The sequence below is a fragment of the Pleurodeles waltl genome, chromosome 10 (genome assembly GCF_031143425.1).
Source record: "Pleurodeles waltl isolate 20211129_DDA chromosome 10, aPleWal1.hap1.20221129, whole genome shotgun sequence".
In the NCBI taxonomy this organism is placed as follows: domain Eukaryota; kingdom Metazoa; phylum Chordata; class Amphibia; order Caudata; family Salamandridae; genus Pleurodeles; species Pleurodeles waltl.
Window position 1 is genome coordinate 496,241,333 of NC_090449.1, and position 25,276 is coordinate 496,266,608.

Here is a 25,276-nt window from a genome sequence, read left to right on the forward strand (position 1 = left end):
TGCAACATATATGCCCGAATACAAATACATGTGCAAAATATGCCAATTCAGAGTGTGACGTGCAAAATATAAAAGTGCATAAGTGCTAATATACAATATCTAATCCTAATATACATATCTTTCAAGATGAGAAACCCAGTGTTCAGAATAAAACAATCTATGCATCCTTAGATATCATTATCTAAATAATTTGCAGTGTAGGCAAATCATTGCATATCAAATTGCACATATTACAAATCACACTCATTCCCCTCCCGCCAGGCTACAGTTTTATTTCATAACTTTCTACAGCACCTCCTGGGCTTCCTCCGGGGTGACAGAGATGAATATTCTGAAACTTAGATTGTTGAACAATTGAGGCCTGTGCACCAGCATTTTAAAAATGACCAATTAGAAGTATAAAATCCCTACGTTGACGAGCCACCGCTGCTGACATATCTGAAAAACTCTGATTTGGGATTCATCAGAGAGTAAAAAGGATTTCTTTGAATAGCTCTAGATAGAATAGCCTCCGTAATGCAATAGTCAACAAAGTTTACAGTCATGGTCTTCGGGTATTTGGCATTTGATGCCAGTTGTGCAAGAGCCCAATTTACCTGCACTATGGGGAGATGCTCAGGAGCTTGTTCTAACAAATGTTCCTTAATCATGTTTTGCTTACATTGCAGTGGTTTATCACAATCTTAAATACATTCAGCCCTTCTGAAATTCCCACAAAATGCAGGTTTGATCTCCGTGCATAATTCTTCATTTCATCCATCTTGATTTGGGAAGCCTGCAGCATTCTCTGAAGGGCATCAATATTTTTATCTCAACAAGGAGAGCAATCTTCCAAGTTGGACACACTCTGCTCGGTTTTCTTAAGTTGCTTAGGAAATTGCTGCCTCATTTCTTCAATCTAATTGTGTTTGGGAAATTTTACATTTGCTCATTTCTGTAAGGGGAGTTTCCAGAAGTTTTTCGAAACTGAAGAATTGAGGATTGGTTTAAGTCAGTCAGAGCAGTACCTTGCAATGGACCGCTATTCGAGTAGGTGTTTGAACCATTTTCAGGCTAGGTCATACCTTGGAAAATGCATTCTGCCTGCCTGGAATGACCAGGTATAGATTTCTGAATTAGTCTGTTCGTAGTGTTAAGAACACCAGACAGTCTGCCAAGAGAAAGGAGGCTGAGCATTGTTCAGAACTGGTGTTGATTCAGCTACAAGTGCATGAAATGATGGTGATGAACTCACTAGGTCACGCCCCTCTATCCCAGAGACCGCACTCTTTATTCCTATCTTGTGGCCCTTTGAAAATAGGGCATAGCCTTTAAGTCTCTGAAGGGCATTCTCTGCATTTTAAACCTCATTACAACAGTCTTTTGCCCAGGCCAGTTGACTGTGCTGTGGGGGTTAGTAGTGTCTTCATTGATGGCTACAGAAGTCACATTAACATTGGTGTTTTCAGAGGATGACATATCCCCTGGGGTTCTAATGCTGATGGAAATACTGGTGATGTTGACTCCATAATGGTGTTCATGAGCAGTTGACCTCTGGCTGCAGATTTTTTCTCTCTCCTTGTAGAAATGGGGCATACTTGCACCATGCGCCTCTTGCTTTTCTGGCTAAATTGGACCTTATTAGCAGCAGGAGTGCTGTCTCCCCTCTGGTGCATCTGCTGGCCTCATGCTGTGTTCCCCAAGCAGTGATGGTTCCCATCAATAGCTCGAAAATTGGGCCTGGTTATTGTTTAGGCTTATGACTTGGCTGGTTAGACACACAGGAGAGTGAAGTGTGCATGAAAAGCAGAATAAAGGGAAGGGGAGGAGACCTAAAGAGGGACCCTACGCCAGAAAGGATGGGCCTACTGCCTCGATTTCACTGAATTTAAAATCAATAACAGCAGTGCTTATGACGCCACATATGACATCTCTCATGGAATGTCAGTTGAACTCCCCTTACTAATGAAATTCTCCCCTGATGGGGGAATCGGGCCCTCAAGGCATGCCTCCTTCCCCTTCATAAAAACAAAACAAAGATACCTAGAGAGATGGGCTCTCCGGAGCCCAAAGTGGCTTGAGGCAGAGGCTACACCAGTGGGTGTCTGCCTGCTTGGGATTGGGAGCAGGGCATGGTCACAAGTCAGGCTGTTGCCAATGCCTCACATGACCTTTGGTCATGCATTGTGGATGGTTGGTCACAGGGCCTAGCTGCAGGCCAGGTCTTTCAGTCCATCTACCGCCAAAGGCCATGCACAGCGCGGGTGGGTAAAGTATTACTTAACGTTAACAAAAAAAAAAAAAAAAAAAAACTAGAAATGCACTGAAAAAAAAACCTAGAAATGCACTGAAAAAAAAACAAAGGTTGAAGTAACGGCATAGTTAGTTGAAAATGTCAGTAGCAATGTAGCATTTTAAATTAACAAAAACACTGAAATTCACCAGTGGTAATTAACAAAAGTAACTAGAATTTGTGCCCTAAGGTAACTGTAAGTCTCCCTCATCATGCACTACTATTTACCCATCATATTACATCACTCGACATCTTCCATGACATTATTGATATCGCTGACAAATTTGAAATGAAATTGAGTAGAAAAATATGTGGCTGAGAATACATGTTATAGTAATATTAGGGCATGTGTTTGAAACGTTACGTTGTCAGTGACATTTTCTCCTAACCATAACGTTACTTTAGCCTTAATTTTTGTCATTGAATAACTTATATGTATAACTCACAAATATGATGCTGCACTCCAGTGGGCTTGTATTTTTCCTAATCCTTTATTCTATAAGCATCACCATAACTCCACACCACTGTGTTGAACATTTTGGGGTGATTTCGTCTGGGGGGGGGGGGGGGCGCAAGAAAAATGGGGGTGTCCCAAAACACATTCTCCATTCTGACTTGATGGGGATTTGGCATTCTTTAGACACGGCTACAGCCCAAACCGCTGAAAGGAATTCCACCAAATTTGGCAGGAATCTAGATCTTCATCAGCAGATCATGCTTTTTGTGATTTAGTGTAAATCTGTTCAGTAGTTGTGAAGTTATTTGAGGTTAAAAAATATATCTATTTAGGACTGTGGATCCACTCATGAATTATCTGTGGAGCTTGCGGAAAAGCAAGGTCCTGATTGGCCAGCTGCAACCGGACAGAAAAGTTGCAGCTGCCATTTTGTGTCTCGTATAGGCTGGGGGGGAAAAAAACCAGAATGTAAATACATAAAATGGGTAAGGATGCAGGTATCCTGACCCCAGAGGACACATGGAGGGGTCATGGGCAAAATAACTGCCCAATATATATTTTTATTTTTGGGCAAATCTGTGGATTCACCACGGGGCTCAGCTCCCCCCAACATCCACGGGGCTCAGCTCCCCCCAACATCCCCCCCCCCCCCCGGGGCAACGAGTTATAGTTTTGTATTATAAGTATAACTAAGTCAAACTATTTTCAACAGGTAAAGCATCACCCTAACTACAACATCCCTGTAATCCTTTTTTTTTTTTTTCTCAGTGTGTGCATGTGTCGTCATGCACATCACCTCGTTTTTTCTCACGTAGGATAAGTTACATCCCACATGCTTTCAATCATGTACCCGAAAGACATCTAGAAACCCAGTGAAAAATCGTTCTGTGTCCTTAGCAGTGCTACTATGAGCAATGTTAATTATACATTTGCAGTAGCTAGGGATTGCACTATTGAGGAAGTGCTTTAGGACTTACAAGAAACATGGAAAGCGCTATTAAAATAGCAATATAGTGTACGTCTCCTAAGAGTGAGTGGTCATTCCGTATGTGCTGCACAACCTCAGTGTTTGGACCTCTGTCCCAACATTTGTGGGTAAATTAGTTCTGAAAACTCAGTCAGTGAGCACAGTTGATCTGAGGCACACAGAGATTCCAAGTCTGCATCTGTGTGCACTTCGAGCAACGGCCAATACCCTGCTAGTGATCCCTAAACGATTGAGGGTGGTCCCGCCTCTCCTTTGCAAGAAAGATAAGTAAGAGGCCTGCAGTTACCAGGTCAGAACCATCAGCTGTATGCTAATCTGAAACATTAGTTTGTAGCAGTTTCAGTGCTCATCTTTCTATTCTTAATAACCGTTTTTTTTTTTTTTCCCAAAGCATGAGGAACTGGCAGTAGTTGAATGTAGCATGTCTTTTTGTGTATTTGGTTGACTTTTAGAGTTGCTAGCTACTCAAACCGTTTCGGTGCATTGGACATCCGTGAGCTGTCTGATGTGACAATGCTCATGTGCATCAGGCGGCTCTCCAGAAAGCCCAATAGAAACCAGGGATTTATTTTTTGCATATATTAAGTGTGGGGGCTACCCTAATGCCCACCCCCCACCCACAAAATGGCACAGGGATGGGCTCGGAGATCGGGTGCAATAGCCCACTAGTCACTAGGAATTCTTTTTTTGGTAGTGTAGGGGTAGAGGGTGCCCAGAATGGGCATGGCAATGCACCCAACCCAAAATAAATGGGCACCGATTTTCCATAATCCTCAGACATCCACAAAATGCCTCTCACCCAGCACTGGTCCATCTGTACTGATAAGAACTCTGCCCCACTTGTGTGGGTGTCCAAAGCAGAGTCAGCCTACAAATATGAAAAAGAAACTATGGCTGTTTTTTTCAACTCAGTTTCAATATTTGTTTTTCATTTCAAGTGTTATCTTCCCATAGGAACATCTTGAAGGATCTACACAAAGAACCCCTTGCTGAATTCAGAATTTTGTCTACTGTTCAGAAATGTATAACTTTCAGGGATCCACCTTCCATTTCTGTCACTAACTGGAAGAAGGTTGAAAGCACAAAAATAGGAAAAATGGGGTATGTCCCAGTAAAATACCACAGTTGTGTTGAAAATTTTGTTTTTCTGATTCTAGTCTGCCTGTTCTTTGACGCTGGTAAGATGGTGATTTTAGCACTGCGCAAACCCTTTGTTGATGCCATTTACAGGGAAAAAACAGATGCTTTCTTCTGTAGCACCTTTTTCCCATTTTTTCCAGAAAACTCAAAATGTAGCTGTATTTTGGCTAATTTCTAGATCCCCTCTAGGAGAATCCACAAACGCTGGGTACCTTTAGACTCCCCAGGATGTTGGAAAAAAGGACACAAATTTGGACAAGACATTATGGGGGCCTAAGCGCAAACTACCCCAAACAGCCCCCCAAAAAAGGGCTTTGCACAGGAGGGGGAAAAGGCTGAGCAGTGAAAGAGTTAACAGATGCCCAGCACAGTTCGCACAGCTGTTCACAGTGGAAGGCCAGTGCCCCTGCATATTCTATCTTTCAACCAATGAAAAGCAAATAATTATTTTTACAGATACATTGGTCTCCCTTCTCAGATATGATTGTCAATGTTGGTCTCCCATTTGTGATAGGTGAGTCCACTCTAGCCTCAAACAAGTAGCATTTGTAATTTTTGTAATTTGTTTAGCTGGTCACATCAAATATTATTGTAGATTAAGTGAATTTGGACTGAAGTACCATCAGGTTAGTCAGCCCAGAATCAACTGTGGTTTATCATAAGGTACCCACAAGTCTGAACATTTTCTTCTCTTGGTAATTAACCTTAAAGAATTATTCCATACTCCTCAAGAGCTCACAAGTTGCTCCATGTAATTGGTTCTGTTATTTTCGACCCTATGATACAATGCATGCATGGTTTTGCTATGATACAAATAGCTCATCCATACGAAGTTAAAAACGGGTTTGTATTGGTTTGCGACACCTGAAATGGGTCAGTGTGCCAGTCTTTATTTAAAACGTGCTGAAATTGAAATATGTACATACTGCTGACACACAGTTAATTTGTATGTTTGGAATCACACTTCTGCTATTTAACGTAGTTTTAAAACAGTAAGAATTATTATTCCAAGTAGCAGCATTGAAACAAACTAGTATTCAGAGACCGAAAGTGTGAATTTCAGGCCTAGCTCCTAGTTGAAGATTATGTCGACATACCTGTCCCACCCAGACATTTCAAGGCATCTTGTTTTTCAGGGCTTCCTATAAATTTAGTGAAGTCTTGTTTATGTAACACGTATAAGGTGAAGGAAGATGTGTTGGGTGAGCAGTACCGGTGCATGGTGCAGAAGACGGAGTTGTGTTAATGAAAGGCTCACTCTCTTAAATTTGACGGTTGGTTGACAAACACGTCATGTCATCTGGTACATAAGGAAAAATGCTCAGGTAGATTAAAAGTATACTTTAGTTTTAATGAACATGTGTTATTTCTTCAGTAAGTTTTAGCACAGTTGTAAACGCCGGGTATTGTATCTCTTCATCAGGAAAAGGTCTCCTTAATAGATATGTCAATCAAATCACGATTATTCAAATCACGATGCTGAGATATGTAGAATATTTTAGCAAACGGACACAGTTCAAACTATTGTCAGCTTTACTGTAAAGGCATTTTAGCGTTGGTTCTTCTGTCGTTGTCAGACTGGAAACTTACCACAAGTGCGTGTGAAGGACAAACATGAGTATGCTCTGTATGCTGTGATGAAGCTGTAAACTGCTCAATAAATACATTTATCTGACAAATGCCTGACTGACACATGGATAACAGCTATGATTGGGAATGAAAATTAGGGGGGAACAAAGACTCTGGGCCTCTGAAGAAATACTAAGGAAACCATTGTAAACTCTGGTTTGAAAGTATAGTAGCAGTTTGGATGACTGTCGTCAATAAACGTGCCTTCCCATAAGGACTTAACTACCGGGCCTTTGTTGATGACAACAATTTAAAATCTAACAGCAAATCATCTTTACTTTAAGGCTAGAATGATTTTCGGGTGTATATTTCGACTTGCAATATTTAAGTTCACTTCATAGAAGAGCATGACACATTAATTCTTCTTCTGTTGATGATTTGACATTATGAAAGCCGGAGAAGAGAAACAGTCAGTGTATGCACAGATGCTCCGAGAACGTTTCTGCGAGGTTTCACACAGCTTAGTGGTAAACATAAATGCACTTGGACTAGTGGCCACAGATGAGTATTCATAAAAAATCATGGAATTAAAAGGTTCCCTGTGCCTCTGTATTATCGGACTCTGAACTACAAAATCCTCAAGGGGGTGGGTGTTAAATTGGTGCCTTATTGTACTATACAGTGCTCCGTGTTTGTAAGAAGTAAGGTCGGTACTTATTTTTTTATTGCTTTATTATTTCAGAATCTTCAAGAGTATCTATGGGTGAAGAAAAGATGTACTCTGAATTTCGGACACAGAAGGAGCCTTGGCAGTTGGAAACAGAGCATTGCTTTGAACCGCAGCCAGTTTTCCAACCGGTTCAACAGTCAGGTATGACTTTGTGAACAGCTTTGGGCATGCCTGGTAATGGATGGGCCTCTTAACCAACAATGGCAAGTATTACAGCGATGGGAGACTGTGCTATTACTTACCACTCTCAGCCGCCTGATGGAATTATCTGTGTGCAGGTCTTGGGTTCGCTAATAATGCAGCGCAATAAGGTTGCTCCTTGCCCATATTCCTTGAACTCAGAGGTTAGGGTTCTTGCTTTGCTTTGTTTTTCATACATTGGTATAGTGATAATATATTATCAAACTGAATAGGTACCATTCAACTCTTATCCTCATTAATTTCATTTCAATTTAACATGTATTTTCTACTAAGAGTCATGTTTGTAGTTCTTGCAAGACCTTCACTTCATCCACCATGATTGGCAACCCTACTGATGTTTTTCTAGTGTCAGCCAGGGACGTCACCCTCTGGGTATCTTTTAGTTTCCCATGAAATTACGATTTTGTTTACGCATTCTGTTCATGACAGATGAGGCAGAATATATATATATTTTTTAAACAGACATAAGGGACTTCCTTCTATCGAAGCAAGTAAGTTTGTGTTTTCTGCATTTTTTCTAATGTTTGGCTAGCTGCTGTGGTTTTGTTCCTCTAGGATCTAGATCAAAGGAATAATATGCACTCGTCTTTGAATATTTTGTGTAAGGATGGTTGTTGGGAGAAACTTGTTCTATTACTGAAAACATTAGTTCAAAACCTTTCGAGCACAGGTTTGTGCCTTTGCCCTTCAAAAGCATGCTCCATATTCTTGTCACACACATGAAAAGGAACGCCCTCCCTCGAGAAAAAGATATCTCGTGTTCTCCACTGAAGCAGTACAATACCAGGTCTGCAATACATTACACAAATGGTGATGAATAAGAATAGAACTAAGTGCTGGCCTGAGACCGATGTCTTGTATTGCCAGTGGTAGTACCCTTACATAAAGGAACATGTAAGCGCACAGGAATGCTCCACAATCCCAGCACAGGAAGAAAGTACCCACCTCAGTATGTCCCTTAGTAGGTAAATGAAATGTCAGTCCTTGTAACCTGCCCTTCAATTACAGTCAAAGAAAAACTCAGTATTCTGAACTTAAATGCCCATCTTCATTTAGATTAATCTTTGAAGCCACATGTTAATGCAGATCACCTGTCCGCGTTGGCTTCTACAAAAACCTGATCGAGGTATCCCTGGTTTTTCCGTTCCTCACATCATTTCTCTAGTAATTAGATGTTGGTGAACAGATAAGGGAAGGCATAACTGCACAGTAGAGTATCTCATGCAAGGCCTGCAGGAGATTGCACCATCCTGTTAAGGTCCTCTTAGCATTTCTCATCTGAGAGAGTGCTGTGCAAAGCAGAGTCTAAAGCCACCTTAGCTTCCATTGTTCAGTTGTAAAACAAACTTCCACACAGAAAATCTCACTCCGAGAGGAGACGGTCAGTAAAATTCTTACACATAAGAATATAAGAACAGGTTCCTAAGACAGGTTTAAGAACACCCAAGGTACCGGTTTTAATGAGAACTTAGAGGGTCTCCACTATGCTCTGGTGAAAGAGGTGGGTGGGTGTGAGAAAATGAAAAGGGAATTGAGGGAAGAAAACAATTTAGGATATTTTCCCATTAAAATTTATTTTCAAGAGGTGATAACGTTTCTCCTGCAGTTGGCCTAATCATAGTTTCAAGGGGACATATAGTTCCTAATGATAAATGGCCTAGTCTCTATCTAAGATAGGGAATCATCCAGGTGGGTGAAAAATGTCAGTGACTGGCTCAGAAAAGCCTTTAGACCTTTGGTGTAAATAGTTACAATTGATGTGTTAAAGACCTAGAGGGCCTTTCTTAAAGTTACAACTGTAAACACACCTGGGGAACCCCTTTAAGGCAATGTAACTCTTCATTCATAGCTTTGGAGAGGCAAGGATGCAGGTCTTTACACTGTTTTGTGAGTAGATTGTTCTCTATTTTTTAACATTATGTGCTTTTGTGGTATTCTGTTTTCTTTTTTTTTTTTTTATATATTTTTGTTACTTTAATTTCCAAAACAGTACAATAATAGTAAATTTGCACATGCAATAAGCACATAACCCCATCACCCCCACCCCGCACGTCTGTACCCTTCCCACTCGCCTCACACAGTGAGGGCCCCTCCTCCAGGACAACAGCATAGTCTGTCAAACCATGGTATGACCTCCATCTCACCCGCACCTTGTAAAATTTCCGTGGGCACCCGCAACTTTAAAACACCACCTGCTCCACCTCCATACATCTGGTCATCCTCACTCTCCATTTGGACTTTGGGGACCCGATCCTGTTCCCATACCCTAGCCACATCCCTTTTTGCCACCACAAACCCCAGCATTCAGAACAACTGCTTCCGAGGGCGATCCACATCATTTGGTATACCTAGAATCATCAGATGGGGCGTCCTAAGGAGGTCAACTGCCAACACAAACTCAAATTCACTGACAACTTCACCCCAGTAAAAACTCAACCTGGGGCAGTCCCACATCGTATTCATTAAGGTAACCACCGCTGCACTGCACTGAAGACACAGGAGTTTCCGCCCTCCCCATCTTGTAAAGATGGGACTTGTAAAAGTAAGACATGTGAAGGTAGTTGATCTGTATTAACTGCAGCCTAGCAGGGATGGCTACTTCCCTGGGTGCATCAGTGCTGCCTCCCAGTCAATATCCTCTAGAGGCCACACATCAGACTCCCACCGTGCCTGGAGTTTTAACGAACACTGCCTTTGAGTAATCCCATCACCCTAGACTCCAGGGAACTACCATGCGGTAGATCCTTCACCAGGACCCCCTCCATTTCAAAGCATGGGAGAATTGCAGCTACCGATACTTCTGATAGGGGGCCAGGGCATATTCTTGCTGTAATGCTTCAAATGTCTTAAGCAGACCCTCCAACACCAGCACACCCCCAACTGTCTCTATTCCAATCTGCTCCCAGCAATGGAAACCGGTCAGCCTGCCCACCACAAAGGGGTAGCAGCGTACCTATCCCCTGCTCCCCCAGGTCTCTCGTAGCCTCATCCCATGCCCTTAGCATTGCCCCAGTGGGCCCCAGCTGGGACCACCGACCCTGCTTCCCATAGGTGTAATGAACAAAGACTTCACACCCATTGCAACCCTCTTCACGTGATACACCGGCTCGTCATATGGCTATGTCCCCATACATTAATAATCTATAACTGTGCAGCGCTATGATACTCGTGCATGTCGCACAACGCTAATCTCTCATTATAGACCGAGCGTTACACTGTCTGCAGTGCCAGTCTAGGTGTGCCCCCACCCCAGAGCAAGGTCCTGAGTACTGTGTCACAGTAGCTCTCTGGGAGCAGAAAGGGAGTGTTGTGTAGCACCTAAAGTAGCTTGAGCATGGTAATCATCTTGTACAGCACAGCTCTGCCCACAACGTCTTGGGAAGCGCCCACCACCTCTCCACATCTGCCAAACCCTCTGAGGACTCTGCCCAAATTAAGTTCTAGGAGGTGCTTCACCTCATCCATACCCAGAAATCAGAAACCCGACCTGGTCAGCTGTAAGGCACTCGGCGGAGTTTGCCAGCCTACCCTTTCCCCTACTTGAGAAAGCACGGACTTGTCCCAGTTAGTGCAGTACCCTGACTAAGACTTGAAGACCCAGAACACTGACAGTACAGCCGGAAGTGATTGCTCCGGATCTGCAACATACACAGGCACATCATTGGCATAAAGGGAAACATTCTCTGGGGCATCGTCAACTGGGGGAACTCACTATGTCAGCTCAACAGCGCAACCAGCAAGCCAGCGGTTCCAGGCAAAGTGCAAACAACAAAGGTGACAATGGACATGCTTGTCTCATACCAAGGCGAAGTGCAAAGGTCTCTGAAACCACCCCATTCACCCGCACTGCCGCAGTAGGTAACTTATACAGAAGGGCCACCCAAATGACAGAACTAAAACCAAACTGTTGCAGCGTTTTCAGCAAGTATTGCCAGTCAGTGGTATCAAATGCTTTCTCAGTGTCCAGTCACATTATCACTCTGGGTTCACTGTCTGCCTTAATCTTGTATAACCACAACTGCAGTTGCCAAATGTTTAACTGCCTCTCCCTTCCTGGCATGAAGCCCATCTGATCTGGATGAACCAAACCAGATATCACTCCTAGGAGCCAGGTAGCCAGGATCTTGGCCAGAAACGTACCCTCTGTGTTTAGCAAAGAAATAGGCCAATAGAACAAACAGAGATTCGCCAGCCTCCAATTATTATTGATCACCATGATGAGTGCATAGTTAAGATCTGGAGGCAAGTTCCCCTTATCTTGCACTGCCTCAAACAACCTGAGGAGGTGCTGGCTAAGAAGGGAGGCCAGATGTTTGTACAGCTTGATCAGGAAACCGTTCGCCTTGGGGGTTTTCCTGAACGCCATTGCCAGCAGTCACTCCTCTCTCCGCAACCTTCAGATCAGCCACTAATACCCCATGACTGACTTCATCCAGAACTGAAACTGGTACCTCCCCCAGGAAGGCTTCAATATCTTCCTCCTTGCTGTCCCGAAGGGGAGAATACAATGTACAGTAGTAAGCCACAAATTCCTGGGCTTTATCAATATCAGTCCAAGCAAGGCCTCCCCATCCCCGTTTCAGTTCGCACTTCAGCTCTGCATCACACTGCCTTCTCTGTGTGCTCCAGCCAGGCCAAGAGGTGCCCTCTCCCCCACCCCCTTATTCCCCCATGTCACACAGCTTTTGCTATATGCTATATGCAAATGACGAGGCATGTCCGAAAGGATGGGGCCCAGAGTCTCCAATACTAGAGCTGCAGTGGGGTGTACACATTAACAATAAGGAGGGTTTTCCTGCCCCACTCTACCCACACTGCCTCATAACTCCACCAGTCCACCCATTGGCGCTCAACCATTAATGACAGAGACTTTTTAGACAGGATTGGCACTCCATAGGAACAACTTGTCAACCCCAAATGTGGACACACAAATATTTACCCTTCTGAAGACAGTGGCATGTGTTCCCCAATAAGTGCATTTCATGAAAGACCACAAGGTCGGGAGAGTGTCTGTGGATGTATTGCACAACTACTCCCTGTTTGATTTCACAACCTAACCCATTGACATTCCACAAGAGGGCTGACAATGACTTGCTGTTGGACAGGGTAATTCTATGGACTGGTGTAATTCTTGCGCTCCATGAGCTGCAGTCGTCCCACTCGGGTGTCTCCCCCCCCCCCCCCTCCCCCCCACCTCTCCCAATGGACTACATTTCCCTTTCATGGGTTCTGAACTACCCACTTGCCCAACTTGAGAAAGGTCTGTCACCCACCCTCTCCCTGCCATACAGACAACGCACCCTCCCTTCCCCCCTCAACACCTCAAATGACACCAGCAGCAAGTGAAAGGGGGAGGGCAAATTAGTAGTTAATGCCAAAGGGCCTCTTCCAGTCCAGGATCACAAGTCTGCCTCTTATCAGATTACTAAAGAGCAACAGTAGATTACCTAGATTTCCCCCAAAAGAAATCACCACGCCCTATACAACAGCACCTGAAACAATCATCATTGTGCGGCAGGCTGAGGGTGTTCCCACTGCGCCACCATCTCTGTTGTGCCCCCAGGCAGCTGCCCAATCTCCTTCAACAGCTGCTCGTTCTGCCTCAGATTCTGAAGAGGCACTACGGCTGCGGGCAGCAGCATGGGTCATCCGAGCCCTAGGCGTCTCCTCTGCTGTGACCGTGGTCCCTGACCGAGCCTACGGTTTCATCTCAATCTCTGAGGTCGAGCTTGCCGCTGTAGAGTAAGGTCTACCCTCTGTGTGGCCACTCCCATGCCTGTTCGGGTGTTTTAAAAATATGAGCTATGAAGTTTAAGAATGTTATCAAAGGGAGTACTGCCTCGGCTGCATTGCCTTTGTGTAGTTCAGAAAAATTAATGATGCAGGCGTTTTCAAAAGTAAGTCAAAGTGCTTTCGGGCTTCACTGTGGATGGCATCTCCATCACACTAATTACACAGGCGATCAATCAGCTGTTGCTCTGTTACCCCTGTATGTGGTCTGTGGGCCAGCGATCTACGGGCCCTCTTCACAGGAAATCAGGGAGAAAGCTCTGCTCCCAGGATCCAAGACCAAAGCCAATATTCCAGAAACTTATTTGTGTCTGACACCTCCCTGACCTCAGCAAACCCCACAAAGCAGAGATGATTCCTACACAACCTGTTTTCGGTGTCCTGCGTGTGAGCCTCCAAGACTGCAGTAGAGGAGTGCCACCTCATCTTAGACTGAAGAAATGCAGGACTCGTACTCCATGAGCCAGTGACCCACGTTCAAAGGGTCATGACACAGGGTAGAAACATCAATCCCGACTTCACCCATTTTAGACTACACCACCACTCTGGAGTCCTGAATTGCCCTATTGGACCTCCCCCTGCCCCCTTCAAACCCCCCCCCCCCCAACTTCCCCCCCCCCCCCCCCCACCCCCCAAAATCTCCAGGGCATCATGGTGGTAAATCTATCTGTCTTGGTTTCTGTCTACACAGGTGGCTTATCTTTTCCTATGTTCAGATGGAGACATCCTTCACCAAGATCGGGAAGTATAAGGCATGGAGAGACCCAGTCCATCTGACCCAAGGTCAGGGGAGCCCTCCGCAGCACAACCAATTTCCATCCTACTGCCCAATACTCAACTGCGCATTGCCAATAGTCCTAGCCTGCTTGCCCCAAGGGGGGCAGCACAAGCAGCCCGGACCCCAGCTCCAGTCTCCTGCTGCTCAGGTGCCTCACCCACACCTCGAGCCAATCCTCAGAGGGGGTTAGACAAAACTCAGCTGGGACAGGTCCCCTCCACAAAGCACTAATTGGGTCCTGGCTCACTTGCCCCTAGTAGCGATACAAGCAGCCAGGGCCAGGGACAGCACTGTCCACCATGTGCAGGTATCTGAGCCCCAAGCCAGTCACCAACCGGAAGTCCTTATGTTTGGGGGTGGGGTCCCTCTCACACCTTCATTCTTTAGGCCCAACCTCAAAAGGCAGTCATTCCTCCAGAATATTAAAAAAAAAAGGGTGGGAAGCAACCCACTTGTGGCCCCCATGGTCCCCTATCTAGTGCTGCCTGCTCTGGCCCCTCAGGACCTATGTGCTCCACTGCTGGTCCACCCAGTTCCTGGGAGCCGCCACCACCGCCAGGCCAACCCCACCAAGAAATGAGGGGGCAAGGTCCCAGGGCCATCTGGCCCAAGCTGCAGTCAGCCTCTTGCACTTCAAGGAGCCCGTCCTGCAGTTACCACCTCACAGGCACCAGTCAGCTCCACCAAGGACACAAATGCCCCTACAAGGGCCGCTATCCTGTCTCTTGATGCATGCGCCTGTACCCCAGCAGCGCCTCACACAGCTTGCCGCTGCATGGCCATCTTCGGAAGGCCACTCCTCCACCTCAGGCTCTCTGTGCAGCCCAGGCCCTGCTATACTTCTCAGTTTTCAGACTCCTGGGCTCTCACTGTCCTGCTCAACAATACAGCAGTCAGGTGGGTGCTCTAGAGTGGAATAGAGGTTGAATATATCAATGGGTGTCGAAGGAGGCCGGGCTTAGCGATAAACTGTGGCTGCCATCTTGGCCATTTGGCTACTGACCCTCCAGTAGTTTGAGTATTCTTGTTCTTAAACCTTCCATCCAGTGCAAAGTTTCTACTCTTAGTTGCATGCTATTTTGATTGTAAATTTAATCTCATTTCAGAAGAATTGTTGCTATCTAATGTTCATTATGTAAACCAGAGGCAGTGTGTTTTTAATGGTTTGAAGTTTTTTACCGGTCTCATCATTTAAATCGGTTTGAAAGAAAATTTATTTCGAAGTATGAAAAAATTGGACATTGCATATCCCCTTTTGGTTAATTGTGAATTTTTCATCTGTTGTACTTCATTAAGAGTTGTGTATTGTGATTCTCTATTTGCACCCTGTCTCCCTGAATTGAACTGCTGATTATAGGTTATCCCAACAAAAATCTCTGTGGCTCATGGTTTTTGCAACTTAACAGCAGCCTGTAATGGTGTGCAGTGAATAGGGATGCATTTATTGCTGATGGGCTGAGTCACTAGGATGGGGTGCATGTGTAATTTTTTCTGCCCTTTGTAGTCACCTTGCTGATGGTGAGATAAGTGCCTGTGTTTTTCATTGAGTATTAATATGTGATGACCTGCACTAGCCTAGATGCAGCCTTTGAGTGTATGTGCTGCTTTGCTAACTTCACCACATTCTCCTTCTCCGCTCCTGTACTTCAGAAAAATATACCTGCCTGGCCATCAGCCAAACCTTAGAATAGCCATGTGTTTATCATGCTGCTGTCTTAGGATATGACTTACTAAATTTGGAACTTCCTTAGGTTACAATACATTCTTAAGAAGGAAGGCTACAATTGGAAAATTCGTAATGTTTATGGATTTTCTTTTCATGGTGATACTGGCCTTAATATCTGTACTGCCCTTTTTACCTTCAGTAGGTCTTCTCTGTGGGCTGCCAAGGTCCCTAATATATGGTTGACCTGTGTGCTGTTATATGCTGTACTCTGTGATAGGAAATTCTGATTGGTGACATCTGCAGCACTGTGTTGTGTACAGTATATTCTGAGATGGTGTGTGAGGTTGAGTATTTCCTGTGAAGGCACAGTATGTGATTAATTGGTGTAGTTTAATCTGTTACAGTATGCGTGGAACAGTCATTTGGTTATAATGTGATATAGTAAGTGGTGATGTTGATTAGTCTTTTGGAGTGATATAGGCTGCTGGTCAGTGTTCTAGTGCAATGTGAATACAGCTTTAACCCCTTATTTGCTGAGGCTTTTCTCCTAGCACTAAACACTTTCCTTGGAGTTTAGGCATGTTCTTGTTTAGGCCTTCATAACTTTTTCCACAAACGATATTCAGGCTGTTTTTGTTGCTCCGTTTGTCCCGGCCTTTTTGTCACAGCACCCCTCTCCGAAGAATCTTCTGGTGCAAGCTTCCGCTTTCCTGACCAACCCCAACAATTTCAATACCACTTCCCCACTAGGGAATCAAAGGGAGTGGAGACGTTCGGAAAACGCTTGCTCGCCTCAGTCCGTTTTGCCTTGCAGTGGATTAATGCCTCCTGTTTGCTAGGCCTCTATACTCACGCCCTCAGGGACAAGGTGGCACATGTTGTCTAGCTGTTCCAGAGTACCCTAGCCCTGTTCTGTGTCAAGAGATTCAGGATGGTTGAGATGCAGCTAATTTCACATTTTGTTGTGGCTGATACCACCGACTCTGTTGGGAGGGCTATAGGCATCAGGGTTGCCAATCATTGCCATGCATAGCTACTATTGGCGGGGTTTTCAAGAACCGTTCAGTCTTTCCTGATGGACATACAGTTTGATGAGGATCATTTATTCGAAAACAAGGCTGATTCTGACCTTGAATATTTCAAGGAGAGTAGGATTGAGGCTCCCTCTATGGGCCTTTCTACGTTTGCAGGGTAAATAAACATTTTAAAAAATGGGGAAAAAAACAAACTCTTCTTTGGCAATGAAAAGACAGCCCTGTCGCGATAGGGAGATCGACTCTCCTCACAGAAACAGGCAGCCGTTCTCAAGTTGCTGTGGCGCAGACAGCCTCTTAAATACTAAATCACACAATGCTTTATTGCAAGACTGTGAATAATGGTTGACTGGCTAGCCATAGATTGAAACAGAAAAACAATTGAACACCTGTGACCCTGTAACTCCTTAACCCCAAACTGATCTTCTATACATTGTTCACTTGTGACTTTAACAATGCTCGACAAACTAACCATTCTTCTTGAAAACAAACATTTCTGATGGAAACAACTACCTGTGGATTCCTCACCTTATGAATTCTCCCATGTGCCAGCATCCGACAGAATATCTTCTTCCCAGCTCTCCACGTCGATGAGGACGTCACAGTTGCACGGCTCCACGCGACTCCGTCTGACGTCACCGTGGCAATAAGAGGTCCTCGCTGGAGTGCTGATGTCAGTTCCCCTTTTTCCGTACCTTCGACGCTAACGGTTTTCTCCTAGCTCTCGCTACTGTTGTAGGTGTTCCATCTTGTTACTAGTTACAATCTGGTTTCTGGTTACAATGTCCTAGGAAGTCGGGATTTAAGCCATGTCGAGAGTGCGGGTGTCACATGTCGGTTACTGACCCTCATGATGATTGTCTTTGGTGTTTGAGCTCCGAGCATGACGTCGAGGAGTGTGTATCTTGCCAGAGCATGAATCCTAAGGCTCTGAGAGAGGGAGGGCAAACTATTTTTGGCCAAGGCGAAGAAGGGGCATAAGAGTCATCACAGGTCCTCTTCCGATACTTTGTCGAAGAGACACAAGAAACAACATCGTCATGACTCTCATCGTCGTTCGGCTCGGAGCCGTTCAAGATCAAAGTCTCCATCTCGGTGGTGCTGTACGACGTGGGAGGTTAGTCTGACTGTGACTCCACAACCTCAGAGCCCTCAGGCTTCTCCGGCGCCCCCGGTCTTCGATGTAGTTGCACCTCCGGAGAGTGCTCGATTTTCACCTGCTGCACATGATTCGGATGTTCAGCAAGCGCAGGCGCAACATGGAGACCAACAGTATCCTGCCTTCCTGGCTCCGTGAGCGGATCCGGTGGCATTTTTAAATGCCATGCTTTTTATGTTTAATGCTATGGCCCCTGCTTGTGCACCGGCTGGTCCCACAGGTCTGTTAGCATTTTTGTTGGGGTCTCCTGCTCCTTACAAGGTGGCACCGTTTCTGCCCTTCTATCCGGCTGAGGGTGCCTGTTCGGCGCTGATGACGTCGCCTCGAGGTCCTGCGGTTCCGATGACGCCGCCTTCCAGACCTATGGCGACGATCTCATCGCCCCGTCAGTCAACGCCGATGATGGAGCCTCAAGTGTCCACGGCGCCGTTGGGATCCGCTCCCGCGCCGGATATCGGATTAGACCAAAGCCAACCTTCTTCTCCTGTTCCGCGCCTTACAGTTTTGAAGCCAGTGTCATCTATGTCGGCCAATTCTATGTCAACACCGAGGTTAGAGGCCAGGCTGAGGTCGCGTAGAAAGGCCTTGAGTCTTTTGGAAGAGGAAGAGTACCAGCAGCAGTTGTTGGAAGAAGGGGAGATTCTGGAGTCCTTTCGAGAATATCAAGGGCTGGATTCAGCCAGTGGGCTTGACACTTCCCCGAAATGGGACCTTTCTTTGCCAGGGGAGTTCACGGAGGAGGCGGCCTCCTTCCATACTGTGATTAGGAAGGTGGCAAATTTTTGGATCTTTCGTTGCCTGCTGCAGAGATCAAAACAAATATTCTGACGGAGTTCCTACACCCTTCTTCAACTTTGGCGGATCCATTGCTTCCGTTTAATGATGCTCTTACGGAGTCCATACTAGAGCTATGGAGGAAGCCTGTGTCATCACCTGCTGTCAATAGGTCTGTTGCAAGGAGGTACAGAGTGACGCCTGCCAACCAGGAGTTTTTATCGAAACAGCCTACCCCAGAGAGTCTGGTTGTTCAGGCCTCTTGTTCCACATGGTCTGCACCAGGCTCCTTCTCTGTGATTCCGTGGGACAGGGAATCCAAAAGGATGGAGCAGTCGGCGAAGAAAACTTTCTCTTCTTGCAGTATGGCTCTCAAGGTGGCGAATGCTACCTGTGTTCTTGGCATATACGTCCACGCCCTGATGGATTCGGCTAGGGCTATGGTTCCTGACCTGCCGCAGGAGGTGCAGGGACAATTTGGTGAACTCCTATCGGATGCTCAGGCTGCAGCAAAACAAATAATCCAGTATGGTCTGGATTCCACAGACTCGGTAGCCAGGGCAATGGGTACCTCTATTGCTACCAGGAGGCACGCATGGTTGAGGTCCTCTGGTTTTTCCTCTGATGTGCATACTGCTCTATTGGACTTGCCCTTTGATGCGGAAAAACGTTTTGGTGATAAAGCTGACTCTGCCCTAGAGCACTTTAAAGACAGTCGGGCCACAGCAAGTTCTTTGGGTCTGCAAGCCTCCTCTGCTACCCCTTTCAGCTCCTTTCGGAGGTTCAGGGGGTTTGGGCGTGGAGCCGTTTACCGTGGGAGACCCCAGTCCACGGTCCAACAGCCTGCCAGCCTTCCATATTGATCCTTTAGAGGGCGGGCGAGGGTTTGGACAAGAGGGGCCACCCAGCAGCACCCGGCATCATCCTCTTCCTCTGGAGGGCAACAACAAGGGAAGCAGCCCTACTTTTCTCCCCATTTTCGACCACACTTCTCCTGTAGGGGGAAGATTACGTCTTTCTCCACGAGTGGGAGTTAATTACATCAGACTCTTGGGTTCTGAACATTGTGAGGAAAGGATATGCTCTCCCTTTTCAGGAGTTTCCCCTTCCATCCCTCCCCGTCTCTCGTTTTGTTCAGAAGACCATCTCCGGTTGTTGCCGCAGGAGGTTCAGATCCTGTTGTCAAAAGGTGCGGTGGAGTTGGTCCCGGAGCAGGAAAGGGGTCAGGGTTGTTATTTAAGATACTTCCTGATCCCCAAGAAGGATGGTCGTTTGAGACCAATCCTAGACCTGAGGATTTTGAATTGTTTCTTCAAACAGGAAAAATCCAAGATGCTGATTCTGGCACAGGTAATTCAGGCGTTGAACAAAGAAGATTGGATGGTGTCTGTCGACTTGCAGGATGCTTACTTTCATATCCCTATACTCAAGTCGCACAGGAAGTATCTCCGGTTTGTGGTGGGGTCGCAACACTACCAGTTTGCGGTCCTTCCATTTGGTCTTCATTCAGCACTTCGAGCCTTCACGAAGGTGATGGCAGTGGTGGTAGCGAGTCTCAAAAGGAAGGGGATATCGGTATTCCCTTACCTGGACGATTGGTTGATCAAAGCCAAGTCTCCAGATCTTGTGTTGCGTCACTTGCAGATGACAACTCAGTTGTTGTTCAGGCTGGGTTTTACAATAAATATACCCAAGTCTCAACTGGAGCCCTCTTAATGCCTCCTGTTCATAGGGGCAGTACTGGATACTACATTGAATCAGGCCTATCCTCCGCCTCAGCGGATTCAGGACATCCAGGCGTTGGTTCCAATGTTTCAAAATGGAGCGGTTGTTCCAGTCCTCAAGTTCTTACGCCTGCTCGGTCTGTTCGCTTCTTGCATTTTGTTGGTCACTCATGCACGTTAGCACATGAGGGCTCTCCAATGGTGTCTCCGCAGGCAGTGGTTTCAACACAAAGGGGATCTTGAAGAGTCGATAACGATCTCCAGAGACGCTGCAGCAGATCTACGATGGTTGGCTGTGGACGGCAACCTTTCTCAAGGAAGGCCGTTTTCACTGCCACCTCCAGTGGCCACGGTCATGACGGATGCTTCCACTCTAGGGTGGGGAGCTCATCTGGAGGACCTGGAGATCAAGGGTCGTTGGTCTCTAGTGGAACAGACTTTTCATATCAATCTGTTGGAATTGCGAGCGATACGTCTGGCTCTCAAGACCTTCCTCCTATCCCTTTGAGGTCAGTCAGTTCAGGTCCTGACAGACAACACTACTGCGATGTGGTATATAAACAAACAGGGAGGAATGGGGTCGTACCTTCTCTGCAGAGAAGCTCTGTGACTCTGGTCCTGGCTTCGGGACCATCATATTTGCTTGGTAGTGAATCATCTGGCCGGAGTGCTCAACGTATGTGCGGACACTCTGTCGGCATTTTTCGGCCGATCACGAGTGGAGTCTCCATCCGGATCTGGTCCTGCACATCTTTCAGCTGTGGGGTTTTCCAGGGATAGAGCTGTTTGCCACTCGGGAGAACACGCACTGACTGTCATTCTGCAGCCTCCAGTATCCGGTGCAAGGAGCTTTGGGGGATGCATTTCAGATCTCTTGGTGCGACCAGTTGCTTTACCCATTTCCCCCCATACCCTTGATTCCTCGGGTTCTGAGGAAGATTCTCCAAGATCGGGCTAAGGTCATTTTAATAGCCCCGGATTGGCCAAGAAGGGTGTGGTACACGGACCTTCTCCAACTCTCGCCGTGCCCTCCGCTTCGTCTCCCTCTCAGGGCAGACCTCCTCTTGCAGTCGCAGGTTCTACACCCCCCACCTCCAGAGCCTGCACCTTCATGTCTGGAGATTGAACGGGGCAACCTGAGTTCTTTTTCTCTACCACCAGATGTAGTGGATGTTATTTTATCGGCCAGGTGACACTCCACTAAGACCTTTTATGCCAGCAGATGGGCAAAATTCGTGGCTTGGTGTGGAGAGAAGCAAATTGATCCTTTGAGGGCCCACCTCTCCGATATTATGTTATTTGCTTTAGATTTAGCAAAGAAGGGTTGTGCAGTGACTACTGTTAAGGATTATTTGGCTGCACTGTTAGCCTTTCTTTGCCTCCCGGATCAGCCCTCCTGGTTTAAATCGCCTATTGTTATTAGGTTCTTAAAAGGTTTAGTTAATAGGTTTCCTCCCACTCCTTTTCATATGCCTCAGTGGCCACCTTTCGAACCCATGCATTCCTGCCTGCTAAGGTTTCTAGTTCTTAAGACTGTTTTTCTCATTGCTATAACCTCGGCTAGGCAGGTTGGTGAGCTTCAGGCTCTTTCTGTTAAACCCCGCTTTACCTCATTCTTTCCGGATAAAGTGGTGCTGAAAATCAGGGCGGCTTTCCTACCAAAAGTTGTCTCTCCTTTTCATATTGGGCAAACCATTACCCTTCCATCTTCTTACCCTCCTCCCCATCCCTAGAAAGAGGAAGAGAGGCATCACCGTTTGGACCCCAGAAGGGCTCTCAGTTTTTATATTGAGAGAACGAAAGACTTTCGCCTGGAGGACCAGCTGTTCATGCGGTATATTGGACAAAGGAAGGGCAGAGCAGTCCATAAAAGAATGATCTCCAGGTGGGTCATCCTCTGTATCAAGGTTTGCTACTCCTTGACAAAGAAGGTGCCCCCTGAGGGTCTTAAAGCCCATTCCACCAGGGATAAGTCCACCACTTCAGCCCTGGCGAGGGGGGTTCCGGTGGTAGATATTTGCAGGGCAGCAACTTGGGCGTCCCTCCACACCTTTGCAAAGCATTACTGCTTGGACTCGGAGGTTAGGAGGGACGGCCATTGTGCATGATCTGTATTGCAGGATTTCTTGGTGTAACCAGTCAGGCACCCACCTCCGAGTGCTTTACTGCTTTGGGACTCTATTCATAAGGTGAGGAATCCACAGGTAGTTGTATCCATCAGAAGAACAAGTTACTTACCTTCAGTAATGCTGTTTCTGATGGATACAATAGCTACCTGTGGATTCCTCACAGTTACACCCGCCTCCCCGTTGCCTGTCTGGTTACACTAAGATGTTTGTTTTACAAGTGTATATAGTTTTTGCTGATTGTGTGTAAATATATATGATGGTTTTGATTTTTTTGCATCATTGTGATTTTATGAATATATGTATTCATTGGAGCTATTGTGAGGTCGGTTTTCACCTGTTCGCTGGACCTCTTATTGGCATGGTGACGTCAGACGGAGTCGCGTGGAGCCGTGCAGTTGTGACATCCTCGTTGACGTGGAGAGCTGGGAAGAAGATTTTCCGACAGATGCTGGCGCATGGGAGAATTCATAAGGTGAGGAATCCACAGGTAGCTATTGTATCCACCAGAAAAAGTGTTACCGAAGGTAATTAACTTGTTCTTCTGCAGCAAATACAATTTTAATACCATGTGTGCCTTATCATTGTAACCTTAAGACCTTAGTGTAGTCTGAGCTGATTAGATTTCCTGCACTCGTTGTCTAATCAAGTTTACAGTCTATTTGGAAACGCAAAGTACGTGCTAGTAAGCCTAAAATAGTAAATACCTACATGTTTACTAAACACGAGTTCGCTTTTAACCGTGACCCTTTTGAGTTACTAATTTCAATGTCCACAAGTGAGCTCTTTACCTCATGTCAGTCAGCACTGGATTTGGGCCTGCAGTGTTCTTTTATTTCATACATCTGTGTAGCGCGTTCTGCCAATATCTGTTGCATTATATTTTCATGTATATATTCCACACTTCCTGTAACACTTCCCAGCCTCACCAGCAAACTTTTCAGTATTCCATCTGTGGCTTTGGTTGAGGTATTTCTTATCACCAGACTGTCACTCTTTACCTAGCAGGGAACCCACCTAGTTTCGCGAGAGAGGCCGTGGTGCCCACTACTGGGTAGCCAAGATCAGCTTGATGTGCCAGAAGTTGAACGTGGTTGCTATTCCCACTGCTTTCTGATGCCCAAGAAGGATAGAGGTCTTCTACCTATTCTAGACCTGTGCCCTCTCAAAGCCTTCCTCCGGAAGAAGAAATTTAAAATGCTCACCCTTACTAGGTCTTATCTGCCTGGAACTTGGAGGCTGGATGGTGGTGTTGGATGTGTAGGACTCCTATTTCCAGGTGGCCCATTTGTGGCTTTGCTCTCACCAATGCCTCTCGGTGTTCACAAAATTGATGGCAATGGTAGATGCACTTTCGGAGGTCAGGGGTGCTAGTCTTCCCCTACCTTGACAACTGCCTGTTGAAGGTGGGCCTTCCGCTGGCAGTCATCATGTACCTCCTGTCATCTAGGTATTTATTATAAACATGCTGAAGTGACACCTAACTCTTTCCCAGATGCTCTCTTTCATCAGGGCCAGGGCACAAGTCGGGGCTACACGCGGGAGGAAAGCGTCCATCCACTATTTTCACAGGATGGAAGCTGTGCACCCTGCTATAAAGAAGTTGGGTTCTTCTGTAAAATGCCGAACATGTCTCGTGTAATTTTGAAACACCGGGACACATTGAGCAGCACTTGCACAACGTCTGCTTTCGATCTGAGCAACAACGTGCAGGTGGCTTTCATTTCACGCTGTTGCTGGGCCCATCATAAAGGCCAACTTTAAGGGGACTTCAGGCCTCCTTTTGTTGGCGTATCCTGCCTCGCAACTATCTGGATCCTAACATCTGTATGGAAACGCAGTGGAGGGGAAACAGACACAGCTTGTTAGCACTTCACAGGTACTCAAGAAAGGCACACTTTTGATGTTGTGCAGTCCCTGTATATGAGTCATATTCATACATTGTAAGAATGTCAGCTGTGTTGTTCTGTCCTAGTATTTACACAAAATAACAATTTAAATACTGCTATTTTTTACAAATGTTATTGCACCGCTCATCAAAATGAAGTGTCAGATTCCTTTAAATCAAACATACTCATTACATTGACATTCAGTCGTACAAGTTTGTACATCAATGTTCAGGACATGTTACATAAGACAGTGAAGGTTGCAAGGAGTAGGAGTTACATTTCATCCTTCATAGCTCACTGCACTATATTGGCAGGAATACAAATTACGAACTTCAAGTAACAAAAGTATCTCTATGTTAAAAGCAGTAACCCACTTACCTATCTATTTAAAATTGAAATCTGATCTCTGCATGTAACATGCTGTGCTTTGGAGGAGACACATTAACTGTCTATGCTATTTTGAGTCAAACAGGGCACTACACAAAACACAGATCTTTGCAGCAAATGCATTAAATACCAAAGTTATCTTACCATGATTATCTCAGATTTACTAGGAACCCAAAGATCTCTGCGACAGGTGCCTTAACCCTATAAGATATTTTAAAAATGAGACTTTGCAACCAATTAAGTAGAACAGATTTACTGTCCCATTTCTTCTTGTTGCCAGTTTCTTTGTGGCAAAGTTTTTAAAGACAAATATATAAGCTGAGGTGCAGATTGTACACTAGGACTGTCACTTTTCTGGTGCAATCTTGGTGCAAAATCTGTTTTGGGATTTATAGTGCCACACAAATCCCGACTGAATTGACTTGTTTAAAAAAAAAAAAAAAACACCAAAGCAAGGTAGCACCTTGCCCTGTGATTCATTACCTTATGTCAGGTAGGTGTTACATTCAAGAAGTGTTTGTATGTATACCCATAATTCCCTCAAATGTACTCATGATAGAACTACTAAACATATGTGTGAGGTCTTTAGATC

At 45.6% G+C, this 25,276-nt stretch overlaps 1 protein-coding gene across 36 annotated transcripts in view; it reads left to right on the top strand.

The window, feature by feature from the left end:
* MAP4 (microtubule associated protein 4) overlaps nt 1-25,276 on the top strand; it is a 1,914,856-nt gene that overhangs the window by 903,096 nt on the left and 986,484 nt on the right. For all 36 annotated transcript variants that reach the window (XM_069210826.1, XM_069210834.1, XM_069210837.1 and 33 more), the window contains one exon: nt 7,169-7,297. In XM_069210826.1, coding sequence (XP_069066927.1) covers nt 7,169-7,297 — 129 coding nt within the window. The remainder of the gene's footprint in view (nt 1-7,168; nt 7,298-25,276) is intronic.